The sequence below is a fragment of the Equus quagga genome, chromosome 11 (assembly GCF_021613505.1).
Source record: "Equus quagga isolate Etosha38 chromosome 11, UCLA_HA_Equagga_1.0, whole genome shotgun sequence".
NCBI lineage: Eukaryota > Metazoa > Chordata > Mammalia > Perissodactyla > Equidae > Equus > Equus quagga.
Window position 1 is genome coordinate 65,567,238 of NC_060277.1, and position 14,539 is coordinate 65,581,776.

A 14,539-nucleotide genomic window follows, 5' to 3' on the forward strand; every position below is an offset into this window, starting at 1 on the left:
TCTAATTAAATATATTTATGGGAGCCAGCCCAGTGGCATAGTGGTTTAAGTTTGCGCACTCCACTTTGGTGGCCTGGGCTTCACTGCTTCAGATCCTGGGCACGGACCTACACACCGCTCAGCAAGCCATGCTCTGGCAGCATCCCACATAGAAGAACTAGAAGGACTTACAACTAGAATACACAACTTACACTAGAATATTGGGGAGCTAAGAAAAAGAGGAAGATTGGCAACAGATGTTAGCCCTGGGCCAATCTTCTTCACCAAAAAGGATTAAAAATATACATATATTTATGTAACTTATAAATTTAGCTGTGTGATTTTATATGGGAGTATTTAGAAGATCCAGAGTAATATTCACCAGTGACAGTGAGTTCTCCCTGCCGGTATTATCAACAGTCTTGATTGTGTTTTCTCTTTGGTTAAGAGCATGTGTGTACTTCAGTATAACGTTTCACTCAGGTAGGGGAAGGACACCCAAAGTCATCTCTAGTCTCCCCAACCTATTTTCTTTATGCTCCAAATTTTCACAGCTTCACAGTCAATGCGCGCCTTTCTCTCCTCTACTTTGAAAGCAAATCTGTCCTGGAGGGACAGGGTTGGTTTGTTTTGTTTTGCTTTTTCAATACTTTTTCTCTTCTCATTCTTTACTAGACTCTTTTAAACTTCTCGTTTTTTGCACTGTTTTATCTAATTTACTTTCTCCTTTTTGTGACATGTAAATTCGTTCAAACACATTCTGAAAGTATTTATGGTAATATTCAGTATTGGGTTTTTTTCCTCTTGTGGAGTATCAGAGAGTCCGTATTAACTGTGGCCCTTGGGAAGTCATCCTCGTTGGTCTTTATCTTTTTTTTTTTTTTTTTGCCTGTGAGGCTTTGAGGGATTTCTTGTCTGTACCCCTTCCAACCAAAACTACTAGAGCTGTTTTTGGTTTTGTTTTGCTTTTAAGGGTAATTTTCTGATTACGGTATTAATGAATGAATATTATAGAAAACCTAGAGAATGCAAAATAGCATTTATAGTCTCTCCCACCTGTCAACTCCATTACCTCTGTTATTGTTTCTTGCCTATATTTCTAAACAGACACATATGGATTCATTTATTAATTGAAATTATACTGAACATACGGTCATGTCCACTGCTTTTGTCGCCTTAGGCATGTGCAGTACAGGGATGCAATTAACAAAATACAGACTGTGGGAAACTCTAGGGCAAATGACCTGTGTTGGTTTTTGGTTTTTTTTTTTTTTTTGACAAACAAATGGTGAGAGAGGGAGGAGAAAGAAATAGAGAGGAATCTAGAGATTAAAGTCTGGGAGTCTTAAGAGGCTTATCAGTCAGTCACTGTGTGTGAACCTGATTTAGATTCCGATTGGAACAAACAAATGTATTTTTAAGTGGACTTTATCTTTTAGGGATGCAGCCTGAAGGTTTTACAGATGAAATGTGATATTTGGGATTTGCTTCAAAATAACACAAGGGGAGGAGGGAGAAGGTGGGGTAAATTAAGTGCGTGTTTGATGTAGTTCTATATTACTCATATTTCCTGTGTTAGTAATTATTATTCCAAAATATGAATTTTAATTAGTTATTCTATTTTTAAAAATACCAACTTTTAATTACCAAGACTTTTTTGTAGCATGTTCATAGTTCCTCAATATTATAAATAACACTTTACTATTACTTTTTTTAACATAAATCACATCTGTGATTATTTCCTGAAATTGCTGGTTTAAAAGAAATGCTTGTTTTCAAAGCTTACTGCACTTTGCTATGTTGGATTCCAGAAGGATTAATCCAGTTTGTACTTTAACCTGAAGTCTGATACGAATGTCTGTTTCACATAACTGCATTTCATATTTTAAAAAAGATCCTTGCCATTTTGAAACTTAAAAATTGGTATTTCATTTTAATATGCACTCCTTTGATTATTAACATGTGGTGGAATTTTGTGGAGAAAGTGAGGAGATTGACTCTGTGATCTTCTTCACAAGGACCTTGAAGAGCAACTGGATGAGGAAGAAGGAGCTCGCCAGAAACTGCAGCTGGAAAAGGTGACAGCAGAGGCTAAAATCAAGAAGATGGAAGAGGAGATTCTGCTTCTCGAGGACCAAAATTCCAAATTTATCAAAGTAAGAGAATATTTCTATTCAAAGGTTGATGATAGACTATGAACAATACTTTCGTGGATGCACTCACTGAAGGTGGCTTCAAACGGGAAAAGCTCAGGTTCATTTACGTCATTTTCTCTCTGTCTCTGCCTGTATAGATTTCTAAAGACGGAAACTATGTAATTTTTTAACTCCACCAAATAGCCTTATAATCCTTTAGGTATTTACCCCGCACATTTTGTACACGTTGATCACTCATTGATGCCTTGTTCCCATCTGTGCCTCAGTTCCTTCAGCCTCTTGTGGGACCCTGATGGCTGGGCAGCTGGGCCACGCTCTGGAGGTCGGCCCCAGGATCAGGGAGCCTTCTGGCCTTTTTGGAGCACACCGTCTGTTGGGGGAGGCAGTGCCAGTGTTACTTGTTTTCTAAGTAGTACCAAACCCCAGTTGTTATTTTGAATACCTTTTCTGAAGCAATCAACTTTGTCCTTTCAGGAAAAGAAACTCATGGAAGATCGCATTGCTGAGTGTTCCTCTCAGCTGGCTGAAGAGGAAGAAAAGGCAAAAAACTTGGCCAAAATCAGGAATAAGCAAGAAGTGATGATCTCTGATTTAGAAGGTTAGTGTCTCGGGTCAGAGAAATTTAGGACTAGGACATGCGAGTGTTCAGATTGAACTGAAATCACAACGTGCAATAATAGAAAATGTACATGGTGATTACTAATCAGTTTGGGTTCCATTATTAAAATGTCTATTATAAGTTATTATCATAACTTATTATTACAAGTTACAATACTTGTCTAGTCACCAAGTATTTATGATGGAGTGGCGCTAAATTATCTTTTAAACTTTTACTTTTTCAGGTTGGGCCTGTGGTAGAAATCCATTGCCCTTTGGTGGACATAGAATCTAATTTAAGTGTGAGTCGTACAGGCCATTGGACTTGGTGTGTGTTTAATCTGAAACTGCATTAAGTTGCCCAGGTCTCACTTCACAGAGGGACCGCCTCTGACATAACTGCAGGGACAGGAGAAGCTGCTGAGGAGACCATGTCTCACATGATGGCAAAAGTAATGTCGGGAAATCCTAGGAATTTTGCAAAATGAATCACCACTTTCTCCAAAAGAAATAGGAAAGGAGAGTAGGAGTTGGGAAGAGCATATAAAACCTCTCCTCTGTCCAGCCGCTAGAGACTGGTGTTGACACTGAGGAAGGAAGAGCATGGCTCAGGATGCCCTGGTCTCGAGAAAGTGTGAACAGCACCTGCGGGGCATGACCACCTTTCCTAATGCGTTGCTTCTGTAATGGGGAGAAAATGAGTGGTTTTACACAAATCTTTAGGGTTTTGTTGTCCTTGTTGTTGTTTAGTATAAACAAAAGAGGGGATGCCAGTATGAAACTGTTTCACAAACCATTTGTACCAGTGTACACTGCTGTGCGGGAGGTGGCAGACAGCAGGTGTCGACGTGGCTGTTTTTTCTCCCTTTTTGATCGGGCTGTGCTACTCAGTCTCATCTTCTCAGCATATTGGTTCCCGCTGGAGAACACAACGGCACACAGGTCGTGGTGTTGTGAGGAAAGCATTTGAATGGAAAGGATCATGGCGTTAATTAAGGGGTGACTGCAGAATTTTAGAGGGGAGGGCGGAGAAGATGCATGACCTTCTGCCCGCCCTCTGTCAAACCAGGGATTCCCAGTGAAGGGGTGGGGGATGGGCAGTTACAAACACTGCCCTAGCCTCTGCTGAGCCCCTCTCCAAACCTGGGCACAGCGATGGGGGTGGCATGAGAGGGTTCCAGGTCACTTCAACTCTAACAGCGTGGGCTCACTTCTTATGAAAGGACATCCTTAGAACCCACCCAATTTCTTCCTTAAAATCCATCTTCCCACTAATTTATCTCGCCTTCAGTTTGGTCTTAATGGTTTCAAATGACTGAGCTGTTGGCACAGTGTTATCAAGGCAGTGACATGCTTTTGAATAAAATGGCTTATTTTCAACTTTAATCAATTTATATTTTGAATTTATTCACATGGTGTCATTCACCGTGTTGAAGAGCTTCTTGTATCTTGCCTTAAAGAACGCTTAAAGAAGGAAGAGAAGACTCGTCAGGAACTGGAAAAAGCCAAAAGAAAACTTGATGGTGAAACAACTGACCTGCAGGACCAGATCGCTGAGCTCCAGGCACAGATCGACGAGCTCAAGATCCAGTTGGCCAAGAAGGAGGAGGAGCTGCAGGGCGCTCTGGCCAGGTCTGCCATCACTGCAAAGGCCTTTGGACTGAAGTTACTGTGGGGTTTATTTTCAACAGAATGTCTCGTGTCTAGGAGCAGACAAAAACCCCAGGAGAGTGACACGTAGTTTACTTGTTGTTAGGTCTAACATAAGAACCTGAAAAACCCAGAAGTACAAAATTTATGTTAGGGTTGCAAGAAAATCTCATACACCGTTCTCAGTATTTATGCTTAAAATCATTAGTCGTATCATGAGATCCTTGGAAATTCACACCAGAGCAAATTATTTTACCATATCAAATGTTTGTACATTACAGATTAATTTCAGTATATTTTAGAAGTTTAGAGAAAATCACTTTAACATGGTCTTAGGACTTAGAGTTTAATTTATAATTGATTACAATCAAGAAAATCTTGTAACAGAAATGTTTCTCTGTCCTCTCTCACTGTTAGTCTTACTTCAGCCAGATTTTCTGCTTTTTCACTTGTAGAGGAGAGCTAGAATCTAGAATTAAGGTTCTCCACCACTTGCTATCATGTCTATCAGCTTTCCTTCCCTCACCTCAAACATCCCAACTATTCCCAGTCAGAAGAATCTACCAACATTAAACCATGCACATGAGCAGAAAGATGCGCTAGAGGAAAGATGACGTGTAAAGTAGAAGGTGTGAAGGTGGCAGGTCTCTTTTTTCTACTGTGTTCTGAGAACTTTGAATTTGCTGCTTCACTGTAGGCTGATACCAATTTGATAGACTAGACTGCCACCTTGAGCAGTTTCCTAATTATAATAACATTTTACTTGAGGGAATTTTTTAATATTCTAATCGTTAAAGTGAGATTGTCCTACCTTTTAACGGAGAATTTTAGCCCTTCACAATGGGCTGGATTCTGATTCTAGCTCTGCTGCTGCCAGCTTTGGGGCCTGCACGTCAGCTTCCTGTGTCCATCCCTGCCTGCCCAGCAGGCCCTGGGCAGCCGCTCCAGCCTCGTGCCACGAGCAGAGGGATGTGTAACTGGGGTCTCCTGTGGATAGGTCCGCAGGGGCTGGTTCACCTGGGAAACAGTGCATCTGTGCGCCAGATCTCAGTGCTTCTTGCACCTGGGTCTTTTAACAGGGGTGATGACGAGACACTCCATAAGAATAATGCACTTAAAGTTGTGCGAGAGCTACAAGCCCAAATCGCTGAACTCCAGGAAGACTTTGAATCTGAGAAGGCTTCCCGGAACAAGGCAGAAAAGCAGAAAAGGGACTTGAGTGAGGAACTGGAAGCTCTGAAAACAGAGCTGGAGGACACTCTGGACACCACCGCAGCTCAGCAGGAACTCCGGTGAGTGAGGGAGGCAGCGCATCACCTGGTGTCTGCTGAGCTCTCCCACGAGGTCTGGCGGGAATGCTGTGGATGTGCTTGCTCTCTTTGTGAGATGGTATGTTTTTCTTTATGTTGTCCTTCTGAGTATCCTCTCTCTCCTGGAATTAATAGCAGGTGAAACGATAACAAAATAGTAGTTTGTTTCTTATAGAAACAAACCAGCTTACAGGTAGAAAGCGCACGGGCGGGGGGATGGACCAACAGACTGAGGTGCAGGGTGAGATGTGATCTTTTAGAAAAGCCACAGTCAGTGATGGATGTCTAAGGGAAAGACAGAGGACAGATACACACATAGAGAGGGCTGGAAAGATTTATACAGAGACTATGTAAGAGAGATAGAGAGGACCAGAGGGATAGATGGGACAGGCACAGAAATAGGGGGAGATATCTGGTGGTCAGGCATCTGCTGGTAGCACCAATTGGTATGAACATGGTAGGCAAACATGAGAAGGGAGGTACACATTCACAGAGATGAAGAGAAAGGTGAATACAGGTACTCAGACAAAGGTGTGTGTTGGGCAGAGTCATATGCTGTCACAGATGAACCAGCAGCCAAGGGTAGGCAAAAAGAAAGTGAGAAGCACAGGTGAGCACAGCCAGAGAAGATCCACATGTTGAAACCTTAGCATGTCAGCCCACAGAAGTCACAGGAGAGCTATAGGAACGAGCCGGTGGGCAGACGGGCTGACCTGCAGCTCCTGCTGGCATATAGATATACTTGTCATACAAGTCGCTGAGTTGTGATCTCCCAGATTGCTGTCTTGGCCTCTTCCTGACCATCTTCTCCCTCCTCAAGACTCAAGTTGCCAGGCACATGAGGCCTGCCCCAGGAATCCCCAGGCTGCCTTGGCTGGTAGATTTGACTGGCTGCATGCATGCGTGCACACACACACACACGCACACACACAGCGCCCTGCCAGCTGTTCCACCATGTGCGTGATGGGAGGAGTACCCATCACTCTGGGAAGGCGGCTAAGATAAGGCCTAAAATAAAACCAGGATAGAAGGAATCATTTATGAAGACAGATGTGGCCAGAGAGGTAGGAAAGGACCTGGAGCAACCAGGAGGGAAGTGTGTTGTGGTGAAAGCCAGTGGTGCTCTTGCCTGGAGGACAAGGGTGTGCTCATCTGGGTGCCTGGACCTGGAGAGAATGACATCACCCAGTCTGCAGAGCAGGCCCTCTGAGCCGTGAGACTGAGGTCAGATTGTGGGTGTCAGGGGAGCGCTCAGTGGTGAAGAAACGGAGGTAATGAGCCTAATATTGTGGCCAGGACTTTGCCCATGAATATGTAAGGTCACAGCAGCAGTACGGGGGTGTGTCCCCAGAGAGAGCCCGTCCCAGCCAGGCAGGGTTGGAGGCTTCCCACTCCACTGCAGCAGAGGAACTCTGCTTTTAGCAGTTTAAAGTCCTGGCGTTCTCTTTGGAAGATGTGCTTTTTAAAAATCTGGAAACTATTAAAGTAGACTTTGCTGAAATACCCATTCTCAGCTGGTCTTTTGACTACAATAGGGAAAAGGGCTCTGATCATTTCCTCCACTCAATTCTTGCAAAAAAAACAAAGTACAAATGATATGTGCATATTTATTAAAGCCATGGCTATGCTCAAATATAGCCCTATTGATTCTGTTTTGTGAAGAATTTCAATTGCCTGCAGCTCAGATGTGTTAGCCTTCTCCACTGGGTCTTCCCTAGTTGTGTATCACGTGATTGGTATAAAAGTAACTGTCCTCAGCAAATCAAATACTCTCCAGCAGACTTGGCACTTGAACTCTCTTCAGGACTTATGGTAAAAGACTAAAGGAAATTGGGTGGTTTAGCCTGGAGGAGGAAAGGTGAAGGGCTCTGCTGACTGTTGGTTTCAAGCAGAGATTAGGAACAAAACTATTCACCCAAAAGACAGTGCATCAACAGCAGGAGAAATGTCGTTGCTGTCTGATAAAGCGCTGACCCCCAGGGCGAACTGAAAGAATCTCGAGGGAGTTCCTCAGTCTCGTTGGGCTGACGCTGGGATCCCGGCATCCTCAACCACCTCCACCATCTAGCCCTTCCTCTGCAAGGAAGATTGCAGAGCACAGGCCAGACCAGTGCGTGTCTTTCATCTCTAGTGAACTTGGGGCTGGGTAGGCTGGGTCACAAAGAATCGTTAGTGATTCCTTATGTCTGGCTACCCGCAACCGCAGAGCGAGCAGCCCCTCTTCTCCTGGCAAAGCTGGTCTCAGCCCTCCAGGTCTCACCACTCCACTGGTAGAGAGGAAAGCGTGCCCGCACAGGAATAAGCATATAGGTCACTGTTCTAACTGGTTATGTGTTTTAAAGTATAAAACAAGCTTGCCAGAGTTATGCTTCAGGATTATTGTAAAGTTATAGCTACTTAAACTCTTGAGGTCACTACTGCTCTTAGCAGGTGTGGTATTTACCCTACTGGTTTCAGTCTTTATCAAGCTATATGCTTAAATTAAAGATGGCTCAGATCGACAAATTTAGAGTGACTTGTCGTGGGGGTGAAGTCTCTTCTAGTTGGTAAAATAACTTTGGTTTTTCAAGTTACCCTATATATGTCATAGCAAATTATAAAAATATTTGAAAGCCATGTAAAGATATTTAATACTAATGTGATCTTCATACCCTAAATGTAGGTTAGATAAAACCTCAGCTTGCCTCAGGACGTTCAAAGTGTATGGTCTTATACCTGCTGTGTTCTCATATCTAACTCTAGAAACCCTTTCTGAACCAGGAATGCCACCCTTCAGCCTGCCTTCTCATTTTCCTGCTCCTCCTCCCAAGCTTAAACCATTTTCTGATAGAGTTTGGGGAGGATGTTAGTTGATTGCAACTGTTTCACATGAGTGACGAGAAAGAGTCCTGCTTTTGTCAGGTGCAGTGTCCTAATTTGTTTGGCCTTTACGGCCCCTTAGCTTTCGAAAGCATCTTCAGGATTTACCCTTTTCCAGTTTTATTGAAATGTCTGCTGGTGCTGTAGTAGGCGGTTTGGCATCTTGTGTTAACCAGTTCCTGACCTACGGTACAACCAGACTGCCCAGAAAGGTTTGAAGACCCTAAGGGATGTTACACTGTGTCTCGATTAGAAGTCGATGTGGAATGGGAGTTAACGCTGGTTCTGGAAGGATTCCCCATATCACAATAATGGATGCACTAGCCTATTGGATAGTAGCACATCTCATAATTATCAAAGGAGTTGATGTAATATTTAAAACAAAAGCAGCACTTAAAAAAAGTGCTCTTAATTTAATCAGTCGACTAATTCTGAGCTGCTTTCTCTAAAAATATCTTTCTCTAGGACAAAACGTGAACAGGAAGTGGCAGAGCTGAAGAAGGCTCTCGAGGAAGAAACTAAGAACCATGAAGCTCAAATCCAGGACATGAGACAAAGACATGCAACAGCCCTGGAAGAGCTCTCGGAGCAACTGGAACAGGCCAAGAGGGTAAGGGAAGCCCTGCCGCGCGTCCATGTCTTGGAGGAAATCAGCCATCAGACAGACTTCCATCCTACTCCACCCTTCTGTCCAGTCAGTGCTGATTAATTCCTAGCCTTTGTGCAACACTGGTGGACTGATGGGGACGCATAACTCACAGGTGGCTGCTTTCTAAAGCACACGGCTCGCCTAAAAGAGCCGTAGGCCCTTGACTTTTTTTTTTTTTTTAAAGAACTGGGTGGATCCAGCTACCATCTCAAATGACATATTCCTCCCAGTGTCTCCTTGCACTGTCATCTTTCTCCTGATGACTTAACTCAAAAACTAGAATAGTTTGAAGTCATTCTCTCACTTGTCTGCTGCCCGTCAGTCACCAGGTCCTGCTGATGGTCCCTCTCAAATATTCCTTATCCTCCTCTCTGCTTCTCATCCCTCCCTGCCTCTGATCTGTCTCAAGCCATCATGCACATTATTGCCATTCATTTCATTGTTCTCTCTCCTGTATCTCGTATATCTCGCCTTTCCATCCTGATAAAACTCAATTTCATACACCCTCTCATTCAAACCATCTTCCTTGGCAGACAAGTCTTTTCCTCATTATTTCCCATAGTCATCTCTTCCTTCATGCCTTTTGCTCTTGTTCTGATTTCCCCATCTTTCTCCTCTCTGTCTGCCTGTCCATATGCCACATTTTAATTTATACAACAGCATTAACATTTGTTGTACATTTACACTAGTATGTGTCAGTCACTGTGCTAAGTTCTCTAGAGGCAGTGCCTTCTTTAACCTTTATTACAACCCTATCGGTTATTCTCTATCATTCTCATTACAAGAATGAGCAAACTGAGGCCCAGCAGCGTGAGGAAATTAAGCCAGGGTCACACAGCTAGTAAGTGGAAAGGCAGGTGGACGCCCCGCAGTCTGGCCCCAGAGCCGCATGTAACCCGATTGCACTGCCTGGAAAGCCCATCCTGAGTCCCATGTCATCCCCGAGGCGGTGCCTGCAGAGCTCCATCCTGATGTGCTCACCCTGGCACCAACATACCATGCTTACTCATGTTACGTACTGCCTCTCTGTTATTCAGATGTGTCCCTGTGTTCATCCTTCCCAGCAACCAGATTTTCAGCTCCTTATTTTTAAAAAAAGCACACTTTTTTAAAAACAAAACGTGTTTTGTACAAAGGATGACATGAATGCACGATTCCCTTTGGACAGGGTGCACTTGGTTCCTCGCCCTCACCCTGCACTGACAAGGATAAAAAAGCGCACGGTGCAGTGAGTGCCTCGATATCCACACCCACTGCCCCCAGCAGTGTGCACAGCTGTGTTCCTTCTGTAGAAATCTTCCTGCTCAAAGAACAACAACTTCCTGCTCCAAGTGTCGGGCACAATTCTACAGATAGAAAAAGCAGTGCCTTTTATGGAGTATTATAAAAATCCTAGTAAATTCTTCCCTTCCATCTCCTAGTTCAAAGCAAACCTGGAGAAGAACAAGCAGGGCCTGGAGACAGACAACAAGGAGCTGGCATGTGAGGTGAAGGTGCTGCAGCAGGTCAAGGCGGAGTCTGAGCACAAGAGGAAGAAACTCGATGCCCAGGTCCAGGAGCTGCACGCCAAGGTCTCGGAAGGAGACAGACTCAGGGTGGAGCTGGCCGAGAAAGCCAATAAGTTACAGGTAAGCCTGGAAACCTTTACTCTGGACAGATCCCGCAGTGGCATGCCCATGGTTTACCCATGTTATCCTTCTGTGGCCGTAAGAGACTCAGGCCTAATGTGCTGTTAATTACCTGACAATTACCATCACAAGTAAGTATGTCCAATCTCAGGTCCCTAGTGTATATTACTTTGATTAAGTCAAATAGTATTTATTTTAAGAATATTACAACATGAATTGGCCTTAAACCTAATAAATTCCACAATGAATTGTGGGTATAGTTCTTTGAATGATTTTAAGCACAACTTCAATTTCTCCATCAGTCTAGACAATAAGAGAACAGGAACAATGAGCAAAAAAAATTACACCTAGTATTGGTGAAGATTTGTGAAAACTAGATTTTTTTATACACTGCTGGTTGAAGTATAAATTAATACAGCCTTTTCTAGAGGACATTTTGACGTCACAAGCCTCAAAAATAAGAATACCCTTGGACCCAGTAAATTCATGTCGAGTAATTTATCTTAGGGAAATAATTAAGGATGTGTACACACAGATTCAACTTTAAGAATGTTCGTTGCATAAGTGTGTATAAAAGAATATAATTGGAAATAACTTTAATGTCCAAGAATAGACTTCCATGCAACCAGTAAAACAATACAGTAGATGAGTATTTGTGAGAAGAGATGTACATTGTGTATTGCTGTGCTGAAAAAAATTAGAGGACTGTGTTACGTCAGAGACCTGAGACCACCCCATGGTTCAGGGCTCCCCTAGGAAGACTCCCAGGTCTCAGCATGTAGTCCTGCTCACGGCCACAACCTGTCGCAGTGAGAGGATACAGGAAAAGTCAGTAAAGGGAAAGGGTGCCTGCGGGAGGCCCTGAGGAGATGGGCACAAGCTCCCAGCAGTCCTGTCCCAGGGCAGCCACACGGGGTGCACTTGATTCCTCCGCAGTGGGCAGTGACAGCAGTGGGAAGTGCTGTCTGCCGGGGAAGCTCACAGACTCAGTGCCCAGGGATTTCGCTGGGGGCTGGTCACGTAGGCACCCCCTGCCTCACAGGTACCGACATTCCACATTCCCAGAAGGAAAGCAGGTGTTGAGCAGAAACTAGTGTGTACACAGTTTTGGCACAGTGAGTCATTTTATTATCTAGGGAATGGTAGGAGCCCTCCTGAGATCTAAGTTCCCAGACACCAGCCAAGGGCCAACATCCTTTCTAAGGAGAGCAGTCTCAGGCCTCCTCTCTTAACTCTTTTCTGCACATGTGTGTACTGAAATAGTGTGTGTGTGTGTGTAGGCACGTGCACATGCATGCTCTCACAAATCCAGAAAGATATTCCTAAAGGAGATGTTAGGAACAGCGTTATTAACTGTGTGTGGTGGGGAGGGGAGGTAGGTGACATTCACGAAGCACCTGTGCTGCCCCGGGCGTACGTCAGGCTCCTTGGGTATGTTCTCCCATGTAATCTTCACACCCACCCGGGTGAGTCTGGTGGATGAGGAATGCGAGGCTCCAAGAAGCTAAAAGGTAGCTTGCCTCCATCTGGCAACTTACCTGGCAGTTTACCGAGCCAGGGTCGAAGGCAGGACGTCCCTCTTGAGTCCGGAGCCCTTCTCCACGGCACTGTTGGCAAGACTGATGAAGTGTGGGCTCTCTGAAGGATGTTGCTAAAACGAGTAAAAGTAAAAATGTCATTAACTTGTGTCACATGTCTAGATACGTCCTCCTTATGCCTTTGCTAACGTGACTAGAGGACAAACAAGAATGAAGGGTGCCCTACTGTCCCTCCGGAGTCCCTCCACTTCTTTCTAGTACCCACTGTGCTCACAAGAAATTGCAAAAGGTTTTATGCCGTGGGGATTTGGGGGAAGGAAGATATTTTAGAGCCATCATTAATTGAGGAGGAAGAAGAAAAAAGTATTTTTACCACATTATTCATAAAATCTGACCATAAGAAATAGTTTAATATTCATGATGAATATGTAATACCAGATTTTTTAAAGCTAGAACTATGAATACTAGGATTTAAACTTCTTTGTGTGTAATAAAGTTTGCAAGTTCTGTAAGAATATGAATGATACTTGTCCCCTCAAAGCATATGGTCAATGCATTTTAGTGTGGAAAAGGATCAAAACAAAACACCTGCTGATCAGGGAGCCTGTTCGTGTGGGCTCGCTGTCAGTCTTCCAGAGGATTTGGTATAATTTTTGTCTCTTCATGATGAGAAATAAGACAGTAAACCAAAGTTAGGAGAAGCCCCCTCTGCGTGTGGGCTCTGCCTGACGAGCCTCCCGGCCCTCTCTAGGCAGAGACTGCTCAGTTGTCTGAGCCTGCTCGCTGGGGCGCTCTTGGGAGGCAATGGACTCTTGGAAAAGCTTCTTAACTGAGTTTAAGGCAGTTTCACGTTCACCCCCTCCTCCCCAAATACTGCTCTATTTGTGGGCATTTAAGACTGGTGATTCTGGACCCTTTTTATCTGCTTACTGTTGAATTTAATCTTTTACTTCTTGCAGAATGAATTGGATAATGTTTCAACTCTTCTGGAAGAAGCAGAGAAGAAGGGTATTAAATTTGCTAAGGATGCAGCTGGTCTTGAGTCTCAACTACAGGACACACAGGTATGGGGGGGCGCAAGTGAGGGGCCTTTAATAGTAACTCTGCCATTTCTATAATCTGTAAGTTGGTGAAACATGCAGTCCCAGAAGCGCCTTCTTATCACCTCTTTCTGATTCTGTGCTGTACTCTTTTTTGGAACCATCTTGCTCTACGACTGGTCTCCGTCCTCAGGAAGTCTCCTCTGACTCGGTATCTCTATGCAGAGTCCCTGGGTCCTGTGGCGGGCAGGCGTGTGGGCGGCCTGGGAGCTGCTCTTGCTGGAACTGACAGGCGCTGCCTGGGAGGTCGTTCACCAAGCGGCGGTCCTATTGCTCTCGTGTGCTTCTGGCCATTTTAAATAAGATTGTTTTGTTGTGGTGGAAAGTTCATTACACTGTCATAAAAGAAACAGTCCATTTCATGAAAGAGTGGGTTGAAGATTGCTTATCATACTGTCCAGACTTGTGTCAAATCATTTCTTAGGGATGTTGTTAAGTCAGAAGTTAGGTTAATGACTTTGATGATATGAAAATAATGTAGCACTTTTTTCTTGCAGTTTTACATCTTATTTTTTATTAAATTTGCAAACTTTATATAAGTATTTGTTTATTTGCCAGGTTGTGGGCTAGGTGCTGGGGATACAGGGGTAAAATTCTCAGACAAAAAGAAAGTGGAATAATGAGGCAGTTGGGCACAAGTTCAGTGTAATTGGGGCTCACACTGTGAGCACATCCTAGTTAGTAAGACTAAAGAAAGAGACGGGGCAGACCACAGAAAGCTCTATATGTGCCTTTGAAAATTGTCAAGTCTCAAAGCAAGGGAGTCTCAAAGCATTTAGAAAAATCAATCTGGCAGATAGTATAAAGGACAAACAATTGAGAGTGCCCAATACTGGAGGTGATCCTAGTGAGAAATGCCAAGTGCCGAGGGCCAGAGGAGTGGAGAGGAAGGGATGCTAGAAGTGGTGAGATGTAGGAGATATAAGAAGGAGCGGCAAGGGGCCGGCCCTGGGGCCGAGTGGTTAAGTTCGCACGCTCCGCTTCTGCGGCCCAGGGTTTTGCTGGTTTGGGTCCTGGCCGCGGACATGGCACCGCTCATCAGGCCACGTTGAAGCGGCATCCCACGTGCCACA

The 14,539-nt window shown here is 44.2% G+C and overlaps 1 protein-coding gene across 3 annotated transcripts in view; it reads left to right on the forward strand.

Moving 5' to 3' along the window:
* The window catches only part of MYH10 (myosin heavy chain 10), a 144,952-nt gene that overhangs the window by 111,482 nt on the left and 18,931 nt on the right, over positions 1-14,539 (forward strand). For all 3 annotated transcript variants that reach the window (XM_046675209.1, XM_046675210.1, XM_046675208.1), the window contains exons 23-29: positions 1,998-2,135; positions 2,610-2,733; positions 4,193-4,364; positions 5,462-5,674; positions 9,017-9,161; positions 10,622-10,828; positions 13,326-13,430. In XM_046675209.1, coding sequence (XP_046531165.1) covers positions 1,998-2,135; positions 2,610-2,733; positions 4,193-4,364; positions 5,462-5,674; positions 9,017-9,161; positions 10,622-10,828; positions 13,326-13,430 — 1,104 coding nt within the window. The remainder of the gene's footprint in view (positions 1-1,997; positions 2,136-2,609; positions 2,734-4,192; positions 4,365-5,461; positions 5,675-9,016; positions 9,162-10,621; positions 10,829-13,325; positions 13,431-14,539) is intronic.